The 27,980-nt window shown below is 51.4% G+C and overlaps 1 protein-coding gene across 1 annotated transcript in view; it reads right to left on the reverse strand.

Annotated features, from left to right (window-relative positions):
• The window catches only part of spef2 (sperm flagellar 2), a 131,003-nt gene that overhangs the window by 90,090 nt on the left and 12,933 nt on the right, over positions 1–27,980 (reverse strand). Inside the window, 8 exon segments of the mRNA XM_078430530.1 lie at positions 2,419–2,584; positions 4,633–4,820; positions 6,284–6,472; positions 7,470–7,656; positions 10,941–11,017; positions 12,867–13,004; positions 13,780–13,947; positions 22,825–23,068. Of these exon segments, the coding sequence (XP_078286656.1) occupies positions 2,419–2,584; positions 4,633–4,820; positions 6,284–6,472; positions 7,470–7,656; positions 10,941–11,017; positions 12,867–13,004; positions 13,780–13,947; positions 22,825–23,068 (1,357 nt within the window).

Below are 27,980 nucleotides of genomic sequence, written 5' to 3' on the forward strand. Positions count from 1 at the left end.
CACACACCCTGTGATCACTAGTACACTCACACCGTGATCACACTAGTACACTCACACCCTGTGATCACTAGTACACTCACACCCTGTGATCACACTAGTACACACACCCTGTGATCACACTAGTACACTCACACCCTGTGATCACTAGTACACTCACACCCTGTGATCACACTAGTACACTCACACCCTGTGATCACTAGTACACTCACACCCTGTGATCACACTAGTACACACACCCTGTGATCACACTAGTACACTCACACCCTGTGATCACTAGTACACTCACACCCTGTGATCACACTAGTACACTCACACCCTGTGATCACTAGTACACTCACACCCTGTGATCACACTTGTACACCCACCCTGTGATCACTAGTACACGCATACCCTGTGATCTCTAGTACACCCCCACCCTGTGATTACTAGTACACTCACAACGTGATCACTAGTACACCCCCACCATGTGATCACTAGTACACTCACACCCTGTGATCACTAGCACACTCACACCCTGTGATCACTAGTACATGCACACCCTGTGATCACTAGTACACTCACACCCTGTGATCACTAGTACACTCACCCTGTGATCACTAGTGCACTCACACCCTGTGATCACTAGTACACTCACACCCTGTGATCACTAGTACACTCACACCCTGTGATCACTAGTACACTCACACCCTGTGATCACTAGTACACTCCCACCATGACCACACTAGTATACTCACACTCTGTGATCACTAGTACACTCCCACCATGACCACACTAGTACACTCCCACCCTGTGATCACACTAGTACACTCCCACACTGTGACCACTAGTACACTCCCACACTGTGATCACTAGTACACTCACACCCTGTGTTCACACTAGTACACTCCCACCCTGTGATCACTAGTACACTCACACCCTGTGATCACTAGTACACACACCCTGTGATCACACTAGTACACTCCCACACTGTGATCACTAGTACACTCACACCCTGTGATCACACTAGTACACTCCCACCCTGTGATCATACTAGTACACACCCACCCTGTGATCACACTAGTACACTCCCACACTGTGCTCACTAGTACACTCCCACACTGTGATCACACTAGTACACCCCCCCGTGACCACACTAGTACACTGCCACCCTGTGATCACTAGTACACTGCCACCCTGTGATCACTAGTACACTCCCATCGTGTGATCACACTAGTACACCCCCCCCCGTGACCACACTAGTACACTGCCACCCTGTGATCACTAGTACACTGCCACCCTGTGATCACTAGTACACTCCCATCGTGTGATCACTAGTACACTCCCATCCTGTGATCACTAGTAAACACCCACACTGTGATCACTAGTACACCCCCTGTGATCACACTAGTACACTCCCATCCTGTGATCACTAGTACACACCCACTGTGATCACTAGTACACTCCCATCCTGTGATCATTAGTACACTCTCATCCTGTGATCACTAGTACACTCCCATCCTGTGACCACTAGTACACTCCCACCCTGTGACCACACTAGTACACACCCACCATGACCACACTAGTACACACCTATCCTGTGACCACACTAGTACACTCCCACCCTGTAACCACTAGTGCACACCCACCCTGTGACTACTAGTGCACTCCCACACTGTGATCACTGGTACATTCCCACCCTGTGACCATACTAGTACACACCCACAGTGCGATCACTGGTACACACCCACCCTGTGATCACACTAATACACTCACACTCTGTGATCACTAGTACACTTCCACCCTGTAACCAAACCAGTACACTTCCATCCTGTGATCACTAGTCCCACGCTGTGATCACACACGTACAGTCCCCGCAGTAATAACACTAGCGTACAGTCACACACATACAGCCCCATGCTGTGATCACACACGTACAGTCCCTGCAGTAATCACAACCACATAGGGTCACAGCATTAATCACACTCGTGTACCGTCACTTCACACGCACAGTGCCACGCAGGTACACATGTCACTCCCACCCTGATCACACATGTACAGCCCCACACCAGTGATCACACATGTGCGGTTCCACCCTGTGATCACACATGTACAGTGCCACCCTGATCACACATGTACAGCCCCACCCTGTGATCACACATGTACAGCCCCACCGTGATCCCACATGTACAGCCCCACCCTGTGATCACACATGTACAGCCCCACCCTGTGATCACACGTGTACAGTGCCACTGTGATCACACATGTACAGTGCCACCCTGATCACACGTGTACAGTGCCACACTGATCACACGTGTACAGCCCCACCCTGTGATCACACGCTGCTGCAGTTGCACGGTGATTAAACGCTCGTGCGTGGTACTGAGGTGTGAATCGGGGGGGTGGGAGGGACAGTCGCCGGCCAGGGGAGGGGGAGCCTACCTGGTAGTCTTCATAATCGTGGGCATTGTGCAGTTGCTGCTTGGCCATCTCAATGTCCTCGGGGCTGTCACCGGCAAGCTGCTGTGCTGTGGCCAGCTGCTCGTAGATGGGTTTCTGGGCAAAGAACAGCTCCTTCCACTCCCTCATCATCTTGCTTGGAATCAGGCTGTGGGGTTGTATAGAGTGGGAGCAGTGTGACACACAGACAAACAGCAGCAACAAGTGGCTCATACCTCTCCCACTCTCCTGGGCATTTACCAGAGAAGGTCAGAGAACCCATGAGTGCAAGGCAGGAAACAATGATGTCCCAGAGGGTATCATCATCACGAGGGGGAGGAGTTGGTGGTGTTGAAATGCGTAAAGATGGGGACATCCACAGGGCTCGGGTGGTCTGGTAGGCAATGGAGGAGATTGCTGGGGTCATATAGTCATACAGTGTGGAAGCAGGCCCTTCAGCTCACGTTGCCCATGTCGACCAACATGCCCCATCTACACCAGTCACACCAGCCTGCATTTGGAACATATCCCTCTAAACCTTCCCCGTCCATGTACTTGTCCAAGAGTCTTTTAAATGTTGTTCATAGGTCCTGCCTCAACCACCTCCACTGGCAGCTCGTTCCATTCACCCACCATTCCCCTGGACTGGCAGAGGACTTCTGTATCTTGTTAGTCTGAGGAACCAGAAGACTGGAGGGTGGTTAATGTTGTGAAGAGGAGATGGGTAAGTCAGGTAAGTAAGTTATTGATTCTGGGGTCAATTATTGGAGGGGATTCTAAAGGACAAGATTAATTTGCATTTGGTTAGGATGGACTGATTGAGGATGGACTGATTGAGGGGTGATGGGGCGAGGGATGAGGGGTGAGGGGAGTGATGAGTTTTGATGGGGTGAGAGGTGATGGAGTGATGGGTGAGGGGGTGATGAGGTGAGAGGTGATGGGGTGAGGGGTGAGAGGTGATGGGGTGAGGGGTGATGGGGTGAGGGGTGATGGGGTGATGGGGTGAGGGGGTGAGAGGTGATGGGGTGAGAGGTGATGGGGTGAGAGGTGATGGGGTGAGGGGGTGATGGGTGAGGGGGTGAGGGGTGATGGGTGAGAGGGTGATGGGTGAGGGGTGATGGGTGAGAGGGTGATGGGTGATGCGGTGATGGGTGAGGGGTGATAGATGAGGGGGTGAGCGGGTGAGGGGTTGATGGGTGAGGGGTGAGGGGGTGATGGGTGAGAGGGTGATGGGTGAGAGGGTGATGGGTGAGAGGGTGATGGGTGAGGGGTGATGGGTGAGAGGTGATGGGTGAGGAGTGATGGGTGATGCAGTGATGGGTGAGAGGGTGAGGGATGATGGGTGAGGGGATGATGGGTGAGAGGGTGAGGGGTGAGGGGGTGATGGGTGATGCAGTGATGGTTGAGGGGTGAGGTGTGAGAGGGTGAGGGGTAATGGGTGAGGGGTGACATGGTGAGGGGTGATGGGTGAGGGGGTGATGGGTGAGAGGGTGATGGGTGAGGGGTGATGTGTGAGGGGTGATGGGTGAGAGGGTGAGGGGGTGATGGGTGATGCAGTGATGGGTGAGGGGTGAGGTGTGAGAGGGTGAGGGGTGATGGGTGAGGGGTGATGGGTGAGGGGTGATGGGTGAGAGGGTGAGGGATGAGAGGGTGATGGGTGATGCAGTGATGGGTGAGGGGTGAGGTGTGAGAGGGTGAGGGGTGATGGGTGAGGGGTGATGGGTGAGGGGTGATGGGTGAGAGGGTGAGGGATGAGAGGGTGAGGGATGAGAGGGTGAGGGGTGATGGGATGATGGATGAGAGGGTGAGGGATGAGGGGTGAGGGGGTGATGGGTGATGCAGTGATAGTTGAGGGGTGAGGTGTGAGAGGGTGAGGAGTGATGGGTGAGGGATGAGGGGTGAGGGGGTGATGGGTGATGCAGTGATAGTTGAGGGGTGAGGTGTGAGAGGGTGAGGAGTGATGGGTGAGGGGTGATGGGTGAGGGGGTGATGGTTGAGAGGGTGATGGGTGAGGGGTGATGGGTGATGCAGTGATGGTTGAGGGGTGAGGTGTGAGAGGGTGAGGGGTGATGGGTGAGGGGTGATGGGTGAGAGGGTGAGGGGGTGATGCAGTGATGGGTGAGGGGGTGATGGGTGAGGGGTGAGAGGTGATGGGTGGGCAGGGAGCGAGGGGCAGGAGGTTGGCGAGGAGGGCTGGAGAGCGTGGAGTCCACCTACCCGAAGGTGAGGTCACTGTACTCAGCCACCATGGTGGCCAGGTCGACGATGTGCTCGGCCACCTCCAGGCACAGGGCGTAGTGTTTACGGAAACGCCGCTCAGCACGCTCCGCCAACAGCATCTCGTGCACCTGCCGCTGTTGGTCCCGCTCCTCCGCCCGCTCCAGCAGCTCCTGCCTCACCACCATCTGTGGAAGCAGAGACACGGGTCACCACACCACACACGGGAGCAGACACGGGTCAGCACGCCACACACAGGAGCAGACACACGGGTCACCACACCACACACGGGAGCAGAGACACGGGACCAAAGACACGGGACAGCACCGCCACGCACGGGAGCAGAGACACGGGTCAGCACCGCCACACACGGGACAGCACCGCCACACACGGGACAGCACCGCCACCCACGGGAGCAGAGACAAGGGGCAGCAGCACCCACGGAGGGAACTCACCGGCACCGGGGGGGGGGGGGGGGGTGGGGGGGGGGTGAAGGGGGCGTCAGGCTGGAGAGAGGGGGCGGGGCGGGGGGGAAGGGAGGGGTTGTGTCATTGGGGGTAGGTAGAGGCGTGAGGTTACAATTGGATTTGCCAGGAACCACCACAGAACGCTCTAAAGGCAGCATCTGTGGAGAAAGGGATAATGGTTGAGGTGTAATAACCCTGTTATTGTCGCCACCCCTCTGCCAGCCTGTGCCCTGCCCAGCCACTCTCTGCCAGCCTGTGCCTTGCCCAGCCACTCTCTGCCAGCCTATGCCCTGCCCAGCCACTCCTCTCCCGGTCTGAGCCATGCCCAGCCACTCTCTGCCAGCCTGTGCCTTGCCCAGCCACTCTCTGCCAGCCTATGCCTTGCCCAGCCACTCCTCTCCCGGTCTGTGCCCTGCCCAGCCACTCCTCTCCCGGTCAGTGCCCTGCCCAGCCACTCCTCTCCCGGTCTGTGCCATGCCCAGCCACTCTCTGCCAGCCTATGCCCAGCCCAGCCACTCTCTGCCAGTCTGTGCCCAGCCCAGCCACTCTCTGCCAGTCTGTGCCCAGCCCAGCCACTCCTCTCCCGGTCTGTGCCATGCCCAGCCACTCTCTGCCAGCCTATGCCCAGCCCAGCCACTCTCTGCCAGTCTGTGCCTTGCCCAGCCACTCTCTGCCAGTCTGTGCCCAGCCCAGCCACTCTCTGCCAGTCTGTGCCCTGCCCAGCCACTCTCTGCCAGCCTATGCCCTGCCCAGCCACTCCTCTCCCGGTCTGTGCCCTGCCCAGCCACTCCCTGCGTGGTGCGTGTGATGATGGGGCTGCTACGCCAGCCTGTGGGAGGTGCGAGCAATCCAGGGCCGGCAGTCATCTGTGATGCACTACTGGTGACGAGAGGGGAGGGTAAGGGTGGAGGCAAGCCCTGAAAAAAGAGGGAGTACGGGGAGTGCCCTGTGTGAGCCCCTTGCCCCTCACCCACCTGCTGTCTCTCTCGCTCGCTCACCCAGCCCTGACCAAAGGGCCTGCGTTGGAAACGTTATCTGATTCTCTCTCCACAGATACTGCCTGACCTGCTGAGTGTTTCCAATCCCAGCCCTGCAGGCCCTTGGTCTTCAGGCAAGTTCTGAATCAGGAGCAGGAGGCCGTTCAGCCCCTCGCTCCCCTGCTGACCAGGGGAGGGGGAACCTACTTTCTCTCGGTCCAGCGAGTCTGTGAACTCCTTCAGTCGCTGCTCCTCGTACTGCTTCTCCCGGTAGATGCGGTTCTGTATCATGATTTGCTTCTCGTGGCGGGCATGCATCAGCTGCACCGTGATGCGACGTTCCTGCAGCGACTGCCGCATCAGTCTGTGTACCAGCTGCTCCTCACGGTACACCTCCTGGGGTAGAGCAGGGGTCAGTGCACCCACAACACTCCCCACCCCACACCACCCCGCCCCACACACCCCTCACCCCACACACCCCACACACTGCCCACCCCACACACTCCCCACCCCACACACCCCACACACTGCCCACCCCACACACCGCCCACCCCACACACTGCCCACCCCACACACCCCACACACTGCCCACCCCACACAGCCCACACACCGCCCACCCCACACACCCCACACACTGCCCACCCCACACACTCCCCACCCCACACACTCCCCACCCCACCCCACACACTCCCCACCCCACACTCCCCACCCCACTGCCCACCGCACACACTCCCCACCCCACACACTGCCCGCCCCACACACTGCCCACCCCACACCCCCCTGCTCCACACATCCCCACACTCCCCACCCCACACACTGCCCGCCCCACACACTGCCCGCCCCACACACCGCCCACCCTCCCCACCCCACACCCCCAACTCTCCCCAACACCCCCAACCCTCCTCAACACCCCACCCCCAACCCTCCCCACCCCCAACCCTCCCCAACACCCCCAACCCTCCCCAACACCCCACCCCTCCCCAACATCCCACACCCCCAACCCTCCCCATCACCCCCCGCCCCCAACCCTCCCCAACACCCCAACTCTCCCCAACACCCCACACCCCCAACCTTCCCCAACACCCCCAACCCTCCCCAACACCCCACACCCCCAACCCTCCCCAACACCCACACCCCCAACCCTCCCCAACACCCCACCCCTCCCCAACATCCCACACCCCCAACCCTCCCCAACCCAACTCTCCCCAACACCCCCAACCCTCCCCAACACCCCACCCCAACATCCCACACCCCCAACCCTCCCCAACACCCCACCCTTCCCCAACATCCCACACCCCCAACCCTCCCCAACACCCCACCCCTCCCCAACACCCTCACCAACACCCCACACCCTCCCCACTACCCTCCCCTTGCCCTGCCTGTCCCCTCCTACCTCCTGTGCCTCGTGAGCCTCGAGCTGCTCCAACAGGACCCTGCGCCGCCTCTTCTCCCTCTCTTTGCGAGCCTTGGCATCGTCCGTCAGCCGCTTGCGGACGTTCTCGATGAAGCTCCGGGTCTGCTCCCCTCTCACGCAGGCAGCACCGCTCTCCTCAGGGGGGGCAGCTGGCTGCAGTCGGGAGCTGCATGCAGACCGCACGGGGTCATTCAACACTCTTTCCATGGACCAGGAACTTGTGCTGCTCACCTTTGCTTGTCCAAGCCCACCTTTTCCTCATGGCAGCACTGGCTTGAACTGTTCCCACCTCCCCTGACTCTGGCACCATCCTCGTCTCATTCTGTGTCCCTGCCCTAGACTTCAGCAAGACATTTTAGTTTAGAGAAACAGCACGGAAACAGGCCCTTTTGGCCCACCGGGTCTGCGCCAACCAGTGATCCCCACACATTAACACTGTCCTACACCCACCAGGGACAATGTTTACATTTGCCAAGCCAATTAACCCACAAACCTGTACGTCTTTGGAGTGTCGGAGGAAACCGAAGATCTCAGAGAAAACCCACGCAGGTCACGGGGAGAACGTACAAACTCCGTTCAGACAGCACCCGTAGTCGGGATGGAACCCGGGTCTCCGGCGCAGCATTCGCTGTAAGGCAGCAACTCTACCGCTGCGCCACCGGGCATCTTCAGCAGACATTGGTAAGTCATGGTTGGCTGCTCTGGAAGGTTTGATCTCATCGGATCAGGGGAAAGCTAGCTGACTGCATAGAGATTGGCTTCCTTGAGGGGAGCAGAAGGTGATGGTGCAGGGTTTTTTTTCAGACAGGAGGCCTGGAGGCCTGTGACTCGTGGTGTGCCTCAGGGTTTGGTGCTGGGCCCATTGCTGTTTGTCATCTATATCAATGATTTTGATGAGAACGTACAGATGACAGGGTGGTATTGGACATAATGAAGATGTCTGTCAAAGATCACAGCAGGATCTTAATCGATTGTTGGTGTTAACGAGCCTTTGAGTCTTACTTCGGGTCAAGATTTCGACATTGGGCAGGCTGGGACTTTATTCCTTGGAGTGCAGGTGGATGAGGGGTGATGTTATAGAGGTATTTAAGATCATGAGAGGAATTTAAGATCATGAGATTATGAGATGCACAGAATCTCTTACCAAGAGTAGGAGAATCAAGCACCAGAAGACAGAGGTGTAATGTGAGGGGGGAACCTGAGGGGCAACTTTTTTTTTACACAAAGGGTGAGGGGTGTCTGGAACAAGCTGCCAGAGGAGGTAGTTGATGCAGGTACCAGCACAATGTTACGAAAGAGTTTGACAGGGACATGGATAGGATAGGTTGACAGGGAAATGGGCTAAACGCAGGCAAGTGGAACTAGTGTAAATGGGGCTTGTTCGTCAGCATGGGTAAGTTGGGTCGAAGGGCCTGTTTCCATACTATGACTCTAACAGTCCTTTCAGCCCACGATGTCCATGACCCTATGAATTGCGCGCTCTCTCTCTGCCCTCAAGGAGGTACGTTGACACCAGTGGTGCTGTCGTGCAGAGGATGCCCGGCTTCTACCGGGCCCTGCTGATAGTCTGGAACCTGGTTGCCATCGACCGGGGCCCCCTCTATTGGCGGAGGGCGATGTCCCGGTCGTTAGAGCAGTGGAGTGCCCGTAGCTGAGCAAACCCCTGCTCAGCCGGAGGTACTCGCCGCACCCAGGCGCTGTAATCCTTCTCGGGAGCCGGTCCTGCACAACATGAGCTGCCTTACCTCAACACCCTTCACCTCCCTCCGAGGCGCAGGGAAGCGTGTCCTATAGGGGTTCCTCCTCCACACCGTGCACTTCCTCGCCCTGGTCCACCCCATCCGGACACTAAGTGGTGATCGGTGTTGCCTTTTGGTGGCGTGAGGGCCCCACAGTGTGGGTCCCTCTGTGCAGGGATTCTCCCCCTCTCCATCGGGGACCTGGAGTGGAGTCCCCTGCAACCTGTCTCCCTCGCGGTTGGTTCACAGACGTGCCAGCCGCCTGCAACCTTCGCTGGCTGGAAGTCTGTGTACCACGTTTATATGGAGTGTGTGAGTCTGTGTACCACGTGTATATGGAGTGTGTGAGTCTGTGTACCACGTGTACATGGAGTGTGTGAGTCTGTGTACCACGTGTACATGGAGTGTGTGTCTGTGTGCCACGTGTACATGGAGTGTGTGAGTCTGTGTACCACGTGTACATGGAGTGTGTGTCTGTGTACCACGTGTACATGGAGTGTGTGAGGTTGCAGCCCCTGTTCCAATATCTAAAGTGGCTGCTCCTTGCCTTCTGGCTGCACTTCCCACCCACCATCCTCATCTTTGGACACCCTGTGCGCAGGGGAGAGGGTGGGGGGGCCGAGGATGTCCTGGTTGGGTTGCTCCTGGGCCTGGCCAAGCTGGCCATCCGTGACTCACGGCGCCAGGCGGAAGAGGACTGCTCGAGCCGGCTGCCTGCCCCTTTTCCAGGGTTACATCCGTGCCCGGGTGGTACTGGAGAGGGACCACACGCTGTCCATGGGCTCCCTGGGGGATTTGCGGGACCGTTGGGCACCGCGTAGGGTGAAAGTCATCCTCGATGGAAATCGTAATATAGTTATATAGGAGTTCATTTAGAGTATTTGTTTGACTCGTATTATGGTGGTCGGTTTTGTTTTGTTATATTGTGTACTGTAAATATTATGGACTGGGACTGTGTCCCGTCTCTCCTGGACTGTGTCCCGTCACTCCTGGACTGTGTCCCGTCACTCCTGGACTGTGTCCCGTCTCTCCTGGACTGTGTCCCGTCACTCCTGGACTGTGTCCCGTCTCTCCTGGACTGTGTCCCGTCTCTCCTGGACTGTGTCCCGTCACTCCTGGACTGTGTCCCGTCTCTCCTGGACTGTGTCCCGTCTCTCCTGGACTGTGTCCCGTCACTCCTGGACTGTGTCCCGTCACTCCTGGACTGTGTCTCATCTCTCCTGGACTGTGTCCCGTCTCTCCTGGACTGTGTCCCGTCTCTCCTGGACTGTGTCCCGTCACTCCTGGACTGTGTCCCGTCACTCCTGGACTGTGTCCCGTCTCTCCTGGACTGTGTCCCGTCTCTCCTGGACTGTGTCCCGTCTCTCCTGGACTGTGCCCTGTCTCTCTCCTGGACTGTGTCCCGTCTCTCCTGGACTGTGTCCTGTCTCTCCTGGACTGTGTCCTGTCTCTCCTGGACTGTGCCCTGTCTCCTGGACTGTCTCCTGTCTCCTGGACTGTGTCCCGTCTCTCCTGGACTGTGTCCCGTCTCTCCTGGACTGTCTCCTGTCTCCTAGACTGTGTCCTGTCTCTCCCGGTCTGTGTCCTGTCTCTCTCCTGGACCTGTCCTGTCTGGAGCCATCAATTGAATAGAGCTCACCTCCTGTGTCTCTGACTGTTCGCTGGGTGAACTGTCAAGCTGTAATGCTGCCTCTCTGCTCTGTCTACTCACCTCTCTCTCTCCTCACCTCCTTCGGGTGTCAGGTCCTTCAATATCTTTTCAAACTTTGTGATCTCATTGAGGAACATCTGAAACCACACAATGAACACCTGAACAGTAGCACAAACTTCTGGCTAATTCCTATTCACCAATAAACCCCAAAACATAATCTAAAAAAAAAATCATCCTCTGTAATAATCCTTAACACTGGCGCCCCACAAGGATGCTTTCTCCATCCACCGCCCGGACACAAGGTGGAGGTCGGTACTGCCTACTGGCCACGAGAGAAGCCCCCAGTGGGGGTCCCTCGCTCTACATCGGGGACCTGGGATGGGTACTGCACCGAGGAGTCCCCTGCAACCTGCTCCTATCCTGGTTCAGACTCGCCAGCCGCCTGCCACTGTTGCAGGCTGGAAGAGACTGTTCCACATGTTTATGGAGTGTGTGAGGTTGCAGCCCCTGCTCCAGTATCTAAAGGGCTGCTCCTTGCCTTCTGGCTGCATTTCACACCCACCATCCTCCTCTTTGGTCACCCTGTGCGTAGGGGACAGGGTGGGGCTGGTTGGGTTGCTCCTGGGCCTGGCCAAGCTGGCCGTCCGCGAGTCACAGTGCCAGGTGGAAGAGGGCTCTTGGCTCGAGCCGGCCGCCTGCCCCTGGGGCTGGAATGCATCCTCAATAAGGATGGGGAAATAGTTGTTTAAGAAAAAATTGTTTTACTTGTATTATAGTGGTGGGTTTGTTTTTAATAATTTAGTATTATACATAATATTGTAAAAGGTTGAATAAATTAGTTTTGGTTCAAAAAAAGGATGCGTTCACATCGCCCTTCTTTACTCCTTACCACCCATGACTGTACAGCCAAGTCCAAAGCTAACTCAAATTTAATTTACAAATTATAGACAATAGACAATAGGTGCAGGAGGAGGCCATTCAGCCCTTCCAGCCAGCACCGCCATTCAATGTGATCATGGCTGATCATTCTCAATCAGTACCCCGTTCCTGCCTTCTCCCCATACCCCCTGACTCCACTATCGTTAAGAGCCCTAAATTCACAGATAACACCACATTGTGGGCAGGATATCGAATAAAGATGAGATAGAGTAAGGAGAATGAGAATCTCGTGACTTGGAGTCAAGACAACAATCTTTCTCTCAATGTCAACAAGACAAAGGAGAAAGTGATCGACTTCGGGAAGTGAAGTGGTACACACACCCCTTTATACATTGATGGTGCCGATGTAGAGATGGGTGAAAGCTTCAAGTTCCTAGGAGTAGATATCACCAGCAACTTGTCGTGGACTAGCCACATCAAATCATTGGCCAGGAAAGCACAGCAATGCCTCTACTTCCTTAAAGGCTGAGGAATTTCGGTATGTCCCCAACAACTCTCATCAACTTCCACAGATACGCCGTAGAAACCACTTCATTGTGATGTATCACAGCATGTTTGGAAACAGTTTCATCCAAGACCGCAAGAAATTGCAGAGAATTGTGCACAGCCCAGACCATCACACCAAAAAGCTTTTCCCGGTACATGTGACAATAAACTAAATTAACTTCTACCTCACTCCCACCCTCTCTGGCCACCCAACAGCTCCACGGGTCTCGCCTGTCATCTGTACTCTCTCACCTTCCTTCCCTGCTCTATTCTTGTCCCCACCCCTGTGTTCCCCAGCCATCTGTCCAACTATTATCCAGCATCCACCCTCGCCATTCTTAACTTGAATCCTCACCCAATAACTCACCCCCACCAGGACCAAACAGCTCTTTTTGATGTCTCGTATATATGTCCCATTTTATATGTCTCTATGTAAATATAGAAATAAAACTAAAATGCTAGATTCACTCAGCAGGTCAGGCAGCATCTATGTGAGGGAAAGAGAGTCAATGATTCTGGTCAATAACCTTGAATCAGTTCCCTATTGCAGCACCACCCTACCTCCGCTTCCTTCGTTCTCAGCTCTTGTTTGCGTATCTGAACTGTTTTTGTCATTCCCTGTGGCATCATGGTGATGGGGATGATCGATGCCTTACTCTTTCCCTTCAACTCCTTGTTCTTCCTCTTTGCTGTATAGGGCTGGAAGAAGCAGAATGAGGGGAACTTGTGAGGGAGAGGACTGGAATAACACAACTTGCACGAGCGATGATGCGTCAATGCCTTGCAACCCGCAGACTTAATCTCTGCCAATCTCTTGCCCCGCTTGCCTCCCTCCCCCAGTCCCAAACCCTCCCCTCTCGCACTCTTGTATCCCACCCAATCCCGGCTACGGTCCAGCCTCATGCCACTCCAAATCTCTTTCCTCCCCCAGTTCTGTCCACTTGGCACCAGTGTGCCAGTAGAGTTGATGCCTCACAGTGTCGCAGACCCGGGTACTGTCTGTACAGAGTTTCTACTTTTTCCCTGTGACCGCATGGAGTTTCTCCAGCTGCTCCAGTTCCCTCTCACACTCCAAAGACGTGCAGGGTTGGAGATCAAGTGGCTTTGTTAAGTTATAAAATTGTCTCTAATGTATGTAGGTTAGTATGTAGATCGGCGCAGACTCGGTGGGCCGAAGGGCCTGTTTCCACGCTGTATCTCTTGTCTAAAGTAAAGTCACTCCCAAACATTTCTGTCTCAGCCTCGTGTCTGTCTTAACCCCCAGCCTGAGGTCATTCCCAATGCCTGTTCTATGGCAGCTTTGTGCATTTCCCAATCTCAGATCTAACCCCGTTAATGAATATTTGCAATCCCTGCACTTCCCAGTCTTTCCCACTTCTCAATCCCTGCTAAGTTTTTATCCATTCCCTCCCTTTCCTGTTATTGGGTCCTTTCTGTGCCGCACAAACCCTGATTTCCGTGGGGACAGACTCACCCCTTCGTTTTGGGTCTGCTGTTCTTCCTGATGGCTGTGTCGTTTCTGTAGCTTCTGCTCTTCCTGAGGGATCACCACCTCCTCTGTGCTCTTGCCTTGAACCACAGGGTGGTGAGGATCACTACGCAGGACCACATCAACCTCTCGTGGAATCACTGACCTCAGACGCTGCAAACACATGGCAAGGAAAGGCATCTTAGTCAGCACCACAGAATCACAGCAGTTAAAGTCACCCAGCCATACGGCACGGAAACAGGCCCTTCAGCCCACCCCATCCATGCCAACCAAGTTGCCTACACCTGGCCCATATCCCTCCAAATCTTTCCTATCCATGTATCTGTCTTGTCAATGTTGTAATTTTACCCCCCTCCATCACTTCCTCATTCCATATACACACCATCCGTATGAAAAAGTTGATCCTCTGACACTTTTAAATTTTTTCCCCTCTCACCTTACCCCATGCTCTCTGGTTTTAGACTACCCAACCATGGGAAGAGGACTGTGGCTATGCACCTTATCTATGCTCCCCATGATTTTATATCTATATACTAAACTCTCGTTTGTTTATTTGTTTGTTCCTAAACATCATGCCAATTTATGAGGATTAAAGAAGAGGAGGTACGGACACTTTTGAAAAATATAAAAGTGGATAAGTCTCCAGGTCCTGATAGGATATTCCCTAGGACATTGAGGGAAGTTAGTGCAGAAATAGCAGGGGTTATGACGGAAATATTTCAAACGTCATTAGAAACGGGGATGGTGCCGGAAGATTGGCGCATTGCGCATGTTGTGCCTTTGTTTAAAAAAGGTTCTAAAAGTAAACCTAGCAATTATAGACCTGTTAGTTTGACGTCTGTGGTGGGAAAATGAATGGAAAAGATACTTAGGGACAATATATATAATTATTTGGATAAACAAGGCCTGATTAGAAACAGTCAACATGGATTTGTGCCTGGAAGGTCATGTTTGACTAATCTTCTTGAATTTTTTGAAGAGGTTACCAGGGAAATTGATAAGGGTAAGGCTGTGGATGTTGTCTATATGGACTTCAGTAAGGCATTTGACAAGGTTCCACATGGAAGGTTGATTAAGAAGGTTAAATCGTTGGGTATTAATAGTGAGGTTGCAAGATGGATTCAACAATGGCTGAATGGGAGATACCAGAGGGTAATGGTTGACAATTGTATGTCAGGTTGGAGGCCAGTGTCTAGTGGAGTACCCCAAGGATCTGTGTTGGGTCCACTGTTGTTTGTCATTTACATTAATGATCTGGATGATGGTGTGGCAAATTGGATTAGTAAATATGCAGATGATACTAAGATAGGTGGTGTAGTTAATAATGAAGTAGAGTTTCAAAGTCTACAGAGAGACTTGGGCCTTTTGGAAGGGTGGGCTGAAAGATGTCAGATTGAGTTTAATGCTGATAAGTGTGAGGTGCTGCATTTTGGTAGGACAAATCAAAATAGGACGTACAGGGTAAATGGTAGGGAATTGAGGAATGCAGTGGAACAGAGGGATCTGGGAATAACTGTGCATTGTTCCCTGAAGGTGGAATCTCATGTGGATAGGGTGGTGAAGAAGGCGTTTGGTATGCTTGCCTTTATAAATCAGAGCATCGAGTATAGAAGTTGGGATGTAATGTTAAAATTGTACAGGGCATTGGTGAGGCCGAAGCTGGAGTATGGTGTGCAGTTCTGGTCGCCAAATTATAGGAAGGATGTCGACAAAATGGAGAGGGTACAGAGGAGATTTACTAGAATGTTGCCTGGGTTTCAGCACTTAAGCTACAGAGAGAGGTTGAGCAGGTTGGGTCTTTATTCTTTGGAGCGTAGAAGGTTGAGGGGGGACTTGATAGAGGTTTTTAAAATTTTGAGAGGGATGGACAGAGTTGACGTGGGTAGGCTTTTCCCTTTGAGAGTGGGGAAGATTCCAACAAGGGGACATAGCTTCAGAATTGAGGGACAAAAGTTTAGGGGTAACATAAGGGGGAACTTCTTAACTCAGAGGGAGGTGGCTGTATGGAATGGGCTTCCGGTGGAAGTGGTGGAGGCAGGCTCGATTTTATTATTTAAGAGTAAATTGGATAGGTATATGGATAAGAGGGGATTAGAGGGTTATGGTCTGAGTGCAGGTAGATGAGACTAGGTCAGGGAGAGTGGTCGGCGTGGACTGGTAGGGCCGAACGGGCCTGTTTCCGTGCTGTAGTTGTTATATGGTTATATGGTTATATCAGCCAAAATGATATTTATTCACAAAATGCTGAAGTAACTCAGCAGGTCAGGCAGCATCTCTGGAGAGAAGGAATGTGTGACGTTTCGGGTCGAGACCCTTCTTCAGACTGATGTCAGGGGGGCGGGACAAAGGAAGGATATAGGTGGAGACAGGAAGATAGAGGGAGATCTGGGAAGGAGGAGGGGAAGAGAGGGACAGAGGAACTATCTAAAGTTGGAGAAGTTGATGTTCATACCACCGGGCTGCAAACTGCCCAGGCGAAATATGAGGTGCTGTTCCTCCAATTTCCGGTGGGCCTCACTATGGCACTGGAGGAGGCCCATGACAGAAAGGTCAGACTGGGAATGGGAGGGTGAGTTGAAGTGCTCGGCCACCGGGAGATCAGTTTGGCCAATGCGGACCGAGCGCAGGTGTTGAGCGAAGCGATCGCCGAGCCTGCGCTTGGTTTCGCCGATGTAAATAAGTTGACATCTAGAGCAGCGGATGCAATAGATGAGGTTGGATGAGGTTGAACCTTTGTCTCACCTGGAAAGACTGTTTGGGTCCTTGGATGGAGTTGAGGGGGGAGGTAAAGGGACAGGTGTTGCATCTCGTGCGGTTGCAGGGGAAAGTGCCCGGGGTTGGGGTGGTTTGGGTAGGAAGGGACGAGTGGACCAGGGAGTTACGGAGGGAATGGTCTCTGCGGAACGCAGAGAGGGGAGGGGATGGGAAGGTATGGCCAGTGGTGGGGTCCTGTTGTAGGTGACGGAAATGTTGGTGGATGATTTGTTGGATACGCTGGCTGGTGGGGTGGAAGGTGAGAACGAGAGGGATTCTGTCCTTGTTGCGAGTGGGGGGAGGGGGAGCAAGAGCGGAGCTGCGGGATGTAGAAGAGACCCTAGTGAGAGCCTCATCTATAATGGAAGAGGGGAAGCCCCGTTTCCTGAAGGATGAGAACCAGCTCTGCTAGGCGGAGGAGAGTGTTGGTAGATGGGGATTGGCTGGTTCTACGGTCGAGGAAGAAACGGAGGGCTTCGAGACCATCCTTGTGGGGGATGGAAGTGTAGAGTGACTGGACATCCATGGTAAAGATGAGGGAGTGGGGGCCTGGGAACCGGAAGTTATCGAGGAGATGGAGAGCGTGTGAGGTGTCTTGGACGTAGGTGGGGAGGGATTTAACCAGGGGGGATAGGATGGAGTCGAGGTAGGTGGAAATAAGTTTGGTGGGACATGAGCAGGCAGAGACAATGGGTCTGCCGGGACAGTTCTTTTTATGGATTTTGGGTAGGAGGTAGAATCGGGCCGTGCGGGGCTGGGGAACTATAAGTTTGGAGGCATTGGAGGGTAGATCGCCGGAAATGGTGAGGTCCGTGATGGTGCTGATGATAATGGTCTGGTGTTTGTCGGTGGGGTCATGGTCCAGGGTTAAGTAGGAAGAGGTGTCTGAGAGTTGTCGTTTGGCCTCGGTCCGGTAGAGGTCAGCTCGCCAGACTACCACAGCACGTCCCTTGTCAGCGGGTTTGATGACTAAGTCCGGGTTGTTGTGGAGTGAGTGGAGGGCTGCACGTTCAGGAGGGGAGAGGTTAGAGTTAGTCAGGGGAGTGGAGAATTTGAGGTGGTTAATGTCACAACGGCAGTTGGAGATGAAAAGTTCTAGTGAGGGTAGTTGGCCAACCGGGAGGGTCCAAGAAGAGGGGGTCCGTTGGAGACGGGAGAAGGGGTCATCAGTGGGGGGTGAGGACTCCTTCCCATGGAAAAAGGCTTGGAGGCGGAGGTGACGGAAGAAGAGCTCCACGTCATGGCGGACACGGAACTCGTTGATGTGGGGGCGGAGGGGAACAAAGGTGAGGCCTCTGCTGAGGACCGACCGTTCGGTGTCTGAAAGGGGGAGGTCAAGGGGGATGGTGAACACCCGGCAATGGTGGGGGTTGGGGTCGGATGGAGGCAGGGGGGCAGGTGGAGGGGATGTATGGTGAGGGGGTGGTGGGTTAGCAGGGCAGAGGGGGGCATGAGGACCGATGTGGGGAGTAGTTAGGGTCGCCTGGCTAGAGGGGGAAGGGGAGACCCAGTGGAGGACTGGCTGCGGTTACCTGTAGTAGAGGGTGGGCAGTAGGACCCAGTGGTGCTGAGGGACTCTGCCTGGTGGGGGCTGTGGGCCCAGCGCGGTGTGTGTGGGCCGGGTGGTTACCTGTAGTAGAGGGTGGGCAGTAGGACCCAGTGGTGCTGAGGGACTCTGCCTGGTGGGGGCTGTGGGCCCAGCGCGGTGTCTGTGGGCCGGGTGGAGCTGCGACCTGTTGTTGGTCCTGGGAGCCGGGTGCAGCGACGGCTGCGCCCTGCTGCTGGGCGGTGGAACGGCGCGGGTCGACACGGTCGCTGGGGAAGGCCCGCGGGGAACTGGAGCCCGGGTAAGTTTTACGGGGTGGGCAGTAGGACCCAGCGGTGCTGTGGGACTCTGCCAAAACGGTACAAGATTTCGAGCCAACTTTAGGCCCACCTTACTCACCGTCATCCCTTTGGTGATAATGGAAGAAGTTTCATTGAAATCGGTGTTATATTTTTTTAAGTTATTCACATTTTAAAGTTTAAATCTATCTCCGAGGGAGGGAGGGGGGAGGGAGGGGGATGGAGGGAGGGAGGGGGTGGAGGGAGGGAGGGGTGGAGGGAGGATAAGGGGGGTTGAGGGGGATGGAGTGGGGGGCGAGGGGAAGGGGGTTGGGGAGGGGGCGTGGAGGGAGGGGGAGGGGGGGTGGAGGGAGGGGGAGGGGAGGAGGGAGGTGGAGGGAGGGAGGGGGGAGAGGGTGAGAGGAGGAGAGGGAGAGGGGAGTGGGGGAGAGGGGAGTGGGGGAGAGGGGAGTGGGGGAGAGGGGAGTGGGGGGGGTGGGGGAGAGGGGAGGGGAGGGGGGAGAGAGTGCTGCACCGATGCAGGAGAGGTTTGGGCCCAACGGGTCCACTTGGTCTTGTACGTTTATAAAGGTCACCCCTCAGTCTATTTCGCTCCAGGGACAAAATTTCTAGCCTACCCCAGAAACTTCTTCATAAATATTTTTTTTGCACCCTTTCCAATGTATTGACATCTTTGCTATTACAGGGTTACCAGAACTACACACAAAACTCTGAATATGGACTTACCCATGTCTTGTTGAGCTGCAACATGACATCCCAAATCCCCTACGCAATACGCTGACCGATGAAGGCAAGCGTGCGCGCACTTTCTAGGAACTAGGTACCTTCTCCCCTCCGTCTCTCTGTTCTGCAACGTTCCCCGGGATTTAACGTTCATTGTGTCTTGCCCTTGTTTGTCTCACTAAAATCCGAACACCTCATATTTAACTGAATTAGCCCACTGGCCCTAAGAAAAAGATCCTGTTGTAATCTTAGATAACTTTTTTTACTGTCAATTTAAATCACTTCATCGGCAATTACTCTGCCAGCCAGGCCAGTATTGATCATCCATCACTAACTGTATCACTAACTGCCTTTCGAAGGTGGTGAACCTCGTTGGAAGGCTGCAAACTGTGGAGTGTAGGGACCCAACACCAGGAACCTAAGGTTGGACAAATCAAATTTCAATGGTAGCCTTGAGGATAAGTTCATGAAATGTGTTCAAAGAGGTTTCTTAGAACGATAGGGTGAGGAACCAATCAGGGAGCAGGCTATTTTAGATCTGACATTGTACATTAAGACAGGATTAATCATTGGTCTGGTAGTGAAAGATCTCTTAGGATGGTAGGATTTAAAATTCACACTGAGGGTGATATGATAAACCTGTGTCTGAAACTCGTGTTCCTAATTTAAGTAAATTACGGTGACTAAAGTAGACTGGAAATAAATTAAAAAGCAAGACGGTGGATCAGCAGACATTGAAGGAATTATTTCATAAACTTCAGCAAAGGTACATTTCAGTGAAGAAGACAGGCTCTGTATGTCAAAGGAAGGTAAGATGATGATCACATGGAAAGAAAGGACAAACACGCTGTGAAGATGAGTGGTAACATTTGGATAACATTTTAGAAAACAGAAAAAGACAACTAAAAATTATAAAGAGGGGGAAGGTAGGGTATGAATGTACATTAAAATATCATATTAACAGAGAGTATGTTTTGACAGGTTTACAAAAAGGAAGTGAGTAGGTAGAGCAAACAATAGTCCCTTAAAGGATAAAAGAAGGAATTAATAATGGTAAATAAAATGGCAGAGGTTAAACAATTATTTTGGATCGATCACACAAATAAAAATACCAATAATACGTTATGATAATAATAATTAAGGATCAAGAATTGAGATCGGAACAAAATGATCCCATCACTTGAGTGAAAGTAGTAGGCTTGGTAAAGGCCGACATGTCGTCTGGGCCTGATGATGGCATTGTGTGAGCGTGGAAGGAGATGGAGGAGGTGCTTGCAGAGACATTGATGTGTTGGTTAAAATCCACCAATGTTCCCTCGATCCTTGACAGGCCTCAGGGGACTGGAAAACCACAAGCATAACAGCACTGCTCAAGAAAAGTGGTAGACAGAAGAACAGAATCTGTAGATGAGTTAGCTGAATGCCTGTCATTGGGACAATGCTGGAATCCATTTTGAAACTCAGTGGACAAGCAGCGTCACAGTAGTATTCTGAAAAGGAAATCACGGGTGACAAATTTGTTCAAGTTCTCTGAGAGTAGGCTTACAGGGAGGAACAAGGGGAACCAGCAGCGTTATTTGAATTTTAAAAAGACTTTTGATGAGATGTCTGCTGAGATAAGGCTACCACACACTGTATGCACACACTGTATGCACACACTGTATGCACACACTGGTTTGATAGTAATATGTTGGCCTGTACATGGGGAGAGGCTCAAGAGCAGAAAGCAGAGGGGAGGATATGTAAGCCGTTTTCAGATTTCCATGGATCAGTGCTGTGGCCTCATATCATATCATATATATACAGCCGGAAACAGGCCTTTTCGGCCCTCCAGCGATCCCCGTACATTAATACTATCCTACACCCACTAGGGACAATTTTTATTTTATTTTTTACATTTACCCAGCCAATCAACCTACATACCCGTACGTCTTTGGAGTGTGGGAGGAAACCGAAGATCTCGGAGAAAACCCACGCAGGTCATGTATGCACAGTCTGCATTAATGACTTGTGCGAAGGGACCATGTGTACTGTAGGCAGATTTATTGATGGTTTAAGGATGGGTGGGTTTTCAAGTAGTGACGACACAAAGGGATTGCAGAACTAAAATGGTAATAATCTCTGGATTGCTACCTGACCGTGCGCAAATTGGCATAGGGTTGAGAGGATAAGAGAGTTGAACGCGTGGCTCAAAGACTAGTGTGGATGAAGTGGGTTTGAATTTGTGGGACATTGGCACCAGTATTGGGAAAGAGGGAACTGTTCCGACGGGACTGACTCCACTTGAACCCGACTGGGACCAGACTCCTGGCAAACCGTGTCACTTGGGCTGTAGATAGAGCTTTAAACTAAATAGTGGGGGATGGGGTCAGCAAATTGGAAGTGTAAGGGTGGAGTTAAAGGGAAAGAGAGTGCAGGAAATGTTACAGAAGTCTTCCAAATTAATGGGACGGAAAGTTCAAGAAGGGGTAAGAGAGCAAGGTCGGGTAAAATCGGGGCCGGTGTGAGAAGGGAAGTGAATAGTGAATTAAAGGTGTTGTATTTGAATGCGTTTCTGTTCTTCTGCCTAAGTTTAAGAAACAAAGTGGATGAGCTTGTACCACAGTTAGAGATTGGTAGATATGATGTTGTTGGAATTAGAGACGTGGCTGCAAGAGGATCGAAGCTGGGAGCTGAATATTCAGGGCTATATGTCATATCGGACAGACAGTAAGGTGGGTAGAGGGGATGGGGTAGCTCTGCTGGTTAGGAATGAAATTCAGTCCTTAGTGAGGGGCGACACAGGATCCGAAGATGTCGAGTCACTGTGGATAGAGCTGAGAAATTATACGGGTAAAAAGACATTAATGGGAGTTATTTACAGGCCCCCAAACAGTCGCCAGGATATAGGGTACAAGTTACATCAGGAGATAAAATTGGCATGTAAAACAGCAATGCCACAGTGGTCATGGGAGAATTCAATGTGCAGGTCGACTGGGAAAATCAGGTTGGCCAAAGTTGACTGGAAAGGGACCTTTGAGGGAATTTATTTTTATCATCCAAGTCCTGAAAGGTCTACATTTTTTGGGAGAGTGTAGCACTGATTCTGGACTCCTCGTCCAGGGTAAATATCCTCCCTGCATCTCATCTGTCCAGCCCTATGTGTTTCAATGTGATCTCCCCTCATTCTAACTCGAGAGAACATATTCCAGTCTACTTGGAGCGAGACAGAGGCACAGCTAGTAGTGCCGCTGCCTCACCGTGCCAGAGTCCCAGGTTTGATCCGGACCTTGGTTGTTGCCCACAAGGGGCTTACACGCTCTTCCTGTGACCGTGTGGGTTTCCTCCAGGTGCTCCAGTTTCCTCCCACATCCAAAGGCATGAGGTTTTGTAGGTTAACTGACCACTGTAAATTGCCTCCAGTGTGGATAAGAAAGTGGGATACCAGAAATAATGTGAACAGGTGAACAGGCGGACTTGGTGGGCCAAAGTGCATGTTTCTATGCTGTGTCTCTGAACTAAACTAAATCTCTCTTCATCTGCAAGTCCACCATCCTGGAACCAGTCCAGTGAATCTTCACTGCACTCCCTCTATGGAACACAAGTCTGGGACAGCATTAAGATATGAGCTGATAAATGATTCACCATCACCTAGTCCCTCTCTCACTCCCTCCCACTCGTCTCTTTCTCGCCTTGCCCCCCCTCCTCCCCCCCCCCACCCCCATTCACCTCTTTGTACATCTCAGCGCTGATGCTAGCAAGCTTTGACGCTCCCAAGGTATCCATAGCCAGTTTGGGGAACTTGGCGCTTTTCTTCCTGCGGAGAGCAATGTAGATCTGATACAGGAGACGGGTAGCAACTCCATGTTGTTCTGCAATGAGCGCCTTCACAACAATGTCACTGAACATCACCCCCAAGAGCTGCAGTGTGGGTAGCAGGCGCTGGAAGTTATTGAGCTGGGAAACTGCATTTCTGAGGAGAAAGGCGAGAGATTAATAGGCAGAGGGACTGAGAGCACGGTTACAGAGTGATACAGTTCACTGTTGGGATGGATTACACCATGTACTGGCTGTGATTAGAGCAGGTGAACATGGCATTATAGTTGTACTGGATGTGATTTAAATGTAGCTTTATATTGATTGGGATCTGCAGTGCAGATCCTGCAGTATTGTAAATACTAAGAGCCCTAATAACAGATCATTTCGAAATTGACCAAATATCGAGGAGATCGCGAACCGGGTGTCGAGACAACAATCTTTCTCTCAATGTCAGCAAGACAAAGGAGATAGTGATGGACTTCCGGACGTGAAGCGGTGCACATACCTCAGTTTGCATTGATGGTGCCGAAGTAGAGATGGTGAGAATCTTCAAATTCCTCGGAGTCAATATCACCAGCAACCACCCATATTGAAGCAACCACCAAGAAAGCATACCACGCCTTGACTTCCTTAGAAGGCTTAGGAAGTTCAGCATGTCCCCTACAACTCTCACCAATTTCTACAATCGAAAGCATTTTATAGGATGCATCACAGCTTGGTTGGGAACAGCTCCATCCAAGACAGCAAGAAATTAAAGTGAATCGTGGACGCAGCCCAGACCATCACACAAACCAACCTCCCTTCCATTGACTCCATTTATACCTCACGCAGCCTCGGCAAGGCCAGCAGCACAGACCATCACACAAACCAACCTCCCTTCCATTGACTCCATTTATACCTCACGCAGCCTCGGCAAGGCCAGCAGCATCATCAAGGACGAGTCGCATCCTGCCCACTCCCTCTTCTCCCCTCTCCCATTGGGCAAAAGGTATAGAAGTGTGAAAACGCACACCTCCACATTCACCTCATTGGTGATCCTCAGACTTTACTGGCTTTAACTTGCACTTTACTGGCTATAACTTATCATTATACACGCTAACTGGCTCGATTGTGTTCATGTGTGTTAACTGGCTCGATTGTATTCATGTGTTGTCTTTCTGCCGACTGGAGCATGCAACAAAACCTTTTCACTGTACCTCAGTACACGTGACAATAAACCAAACTGAACTGATATCAGTTCAGAAGGGAATCAGTGACTCCCTTCATCCTAGTGAAGGTAAAAGACAAACCACAAGCTAGTTTTAGTTTAGTTTATTGTCGCATAATCTCTCTACTTTGGTATTTAATTACTCTTATTACAAATCATAACATCGGTTAGCTTTCCTCATTGTTGTACTAGCAGACCAACCTTCTGGGAATTGTGCACAAGGACACTCAGAGCCTTATATCATATCATATATATACAGCCGGAAACAGGCCTTTTCGGCCCTCCAAGTCCGTGCCGCCCAGTGATCCCCGTACATTAACACTATCCTACACCCACTAGGGACAATTTTTACATTTACCCAGCCAATTAACCTACATACCTGTACGTCTTTGGAGTGTGGGAGGAAACCGAAGATCTCGGAGAAAACCCACGCAGGTCACGGGGAGAACGTACAAACTCCTTACAGTGCAGCACCCGTAGTCAGGATCGAACCTGAGTCTCCGGCGCTGCATTCGCTGTAAAGCAGCAACTCTACCGCTGCGCTACCGTGCCGCCCTGCATCTCAAGCTCTGCAATTTCTCTCCATGTAGGTGAAACGCTTCTACCTTATTCTTCCTGCCAGGATGGACCATTACGCATTAGCCACATCACATGCCATTTGGCAACTTTACTAATGACTTATCCGTATCTCTCTGTACCCACCTTATGTGCTCCACAACTTACTCCCATCTATCTTTGTACCTCCATTCTATCCATGGGGCCACATTTTTGAACCTCTTTATTGTATCTTGTCTGAAGCACTTTCCCTAATATGTAGCCCCAAGAACGGAACACCTTGCTCCATTTGCAGCCATATTAGTTGTACAAGACAAGTGAGGATACACATAAAAGTAGTGTGTTCTGTTTTGGTCACCCTGCTGGATGTCATTAAGCAGGAAAGAGGGCAGAGAAAATTTACAAGAATGTTGCCAGGACTCAAGGGTCTGAGCTAAAGGGTGAGCTGTGACTTTATTCCTTGAAGCACAGGTGCATGAGGAATGATCTTATGGAGGTGTATAAAAACATAAGGGCAATAGATAGGGTGAATGCACAAAGTCCTTTTCCCAGAGTAGGGAAATCAAGAACTAATGGGTAAAGGTTTAAAAAGAGAGGGGAAAGATTTAGTTGGAACCTGCGAGACAACACAGTGGTTTATAGACAATAGACAATAGGTGCAGGAGGAGGCTATTCGGCCCTTCGAGCCAGCACCACCATTCAATGTGATCATGGTTGATCATCCACAATCAGTACCCCGTTCCTGCCTTCTCCCCATAACCCCTGAGTCCGCTATCCTTCAGAGCTCTATCTAACTCTTTCTTGAAAGCATCCAAAGAATTGGCCTCCACTGCCTTCTGAGCCAGAGAATTCCACAGATTTACAACTCTGAGTGAAAAAGTTTTTCCTCATCTCCGTTCTAAATGGCCTACCCTTTATTCTTAAACTGTGGCCCCTGGTTCTGGACTCCCCCAACATTGGGAACATATTTTCTGCCTATAGCGTGTCCAATCCCTTAATAATCTTATATGTTTCAATAAGATCCCCTCTCATCCTTCTAAATTCCAGTATATACAAGCCCAGTCGCTCCAGTCTTTCAACATATGACAATCCCGCCATTCCGGGAATTAACCTAGTGAACCTTCGCTGCACTCCCTCAATAGCACGAATGTCCTTCCTCAAATTTGGAGACCAAAACTGCACACAGTACTCCAGGTGCGGTCTCACTCGGGCCCTGTACAACTGCAAAAGGACCTCTTTGCTTCTATTCTCAACTTGTCTTGTCATGAAGGCCAACATGCCATTAGCTTTCTTCACTGCCTGCTGTACCTGCATGCTTACTTTCAGTGACTGATGAACAAGGACACCCAGATCGCTTTGTACTTCCCCATTTCCTAACTTGACACCATTCAGATAATAATCTGCCTTCCTGTTCTTACCACCAATGTGGATAACCTCACATTTATCCACATTAAACTGCATTTGCCATGCATCTGCCCATCACACAACCTGTCCAGGTCACCCTGCAAGCTCATAGCATCCTCCTCACAGTTCACACCCAGCTTTGTGTCGTCTGCAAATTTGCTAATGTTGCTTTTAATCCCTTCATCTAAATCATTGATGTATATTGTAAATAGCTGCAGTCCCAGCACCAAGCCTTGCAGTACCCCACTAGTCACTGCCTGCCATTCTGAAAGGGACCAGTTAATCCATACTCTTTGTTTCCTGTCTGCCAACCAATTTTCTATCCATGTCAGTACCCTACCCACAATACCATGTGCTCTAATTTTGCCCACTAATCTCCTATGTGGGACCTTATCAAAGGCTTTCTCAAAGTCCAGGTATACCACATCCACTGGCTTTCCCTTGTCCATTTTTCGAGTTACATCCTCAAAAAATTCCAGAAGATTAGTCAAGCATGATTTCCCCTTCGTAAATCCATGCTGACTCGGACCGATCCTGTTACTGCTATCCAAATGTTCCGCAATTTCCTCTTTTATAATTGACTCCAGCATCTTCCCCACCACTGATGTCAGACCAACTGGTCTATAATTTCCTATTTTCTCTCTCCCTCCTTTCTTAAAAAGTGGGATAACATTAGCTACCCTCCAATCCACAGGAACTGATCCTGAATCTATAGACCAATGGAAAATGATCACCAATGCGTCCACGATTTCTAGAGCCACTTCCTTAAGTACCCTGGGATGCAGACCATCAGGCCCTGGGGCTTTATCAGCCTTCAGTCCCATCAATCTACCCAACACCATTTCCTGCCTAACATGAATTTCCTTCAGTTCCTAGGACCTCTGTCCACTAGTACATCTGGGAGATTGTTTGTGTCTTCCTTAGTGAAGACAGATACAAAGTACATGTTTAACTCGTCTGCCAATTCCTTGTTCCTCATAATAAATTTGCCTGCTTCTGTCTTCAAGGGACCCACATTTGTCTTAACTATTTTGTTCCTCTTCACATACCTAAAGAAGCTTTTACTATCCTCCTTTATATTCTTTGCTAGCTTACCTTCGTACCTCATCTTTTCACCACTTATTGCCTTTTTAGTTATCTTCTGTTGCTTCTTAAAAGAGTCCCAATCCTCTGGCTTCCCACTCATCTTTGCTATGTTATACTTCTTTTTTATTTTTATACTGTCCTTGACTTCCCTTGTCAACCACGGTCGCCTCTTACTCCCCTTTGAATCTTTCTTCCTCTTTGGAATGAACTGATCCTGCACCTTCTGCATTATCCCCAGAAATACCTGCCATTGTTGTTCCACCGTCTTCCCTGCTAGGGTCTCTTTCCAGTCAATTCTGGCCAGCTCCTCTCTCTGCCTCCATTGTTCCCCTTGCTCAACTGCAATACTAACAGTTCTGATTTTCCCTTCTCCATCTCAAATTGTAGATTAAAACATCATATTATGATCACTAGCTCCTAATGGCTCTTTAACCTTGAGTTCCCTTATCAAATCCGGTTCATTTCACAACACTAAATCCAGAATTGCCTTCTCCCTGGTAGGCTCCAGTACAAGCTGCTCTAAGAATCCATCTCGGAGGCACTCCACAAACTCCCTTTCTTGGGGTCCATTACCAAGCTGATTTTCCCAATCTACCTGCATGTTGAAATCTCCCATAACCACTGTAGCATTACATTTGCGACATGCCAATTTTAACTCTTGATTCAACTTGCACCCTATATCCAGGCTACTGTTTGGGGGCCTGTAGATAACTCCCATTAAGGCTTTAGAAGGCGGGTATATAGAATTAGATGCCTTAGGAAGCGGTTGAAGCAAGTACAATGACAACATTTCAAATGTATTTGGACAGGTACA

The sequence above is a fragment of the Rhinoraja longicauda genome, chromosome 3 (assembly GCF_053455715.1).
Source record: "Rhinoraja longicauda isolate Sanriku21f chromosome 3, sRhiLon1.1, whole genome shotgun sequence".
Classification (NCBI taxonomy): Eukaryota; Metazoa; Chordata; class Chondrichthyes; order Rajiformes; family Arhynchobatidae; genus Rhinoraja; species Rhinoraja longicauda.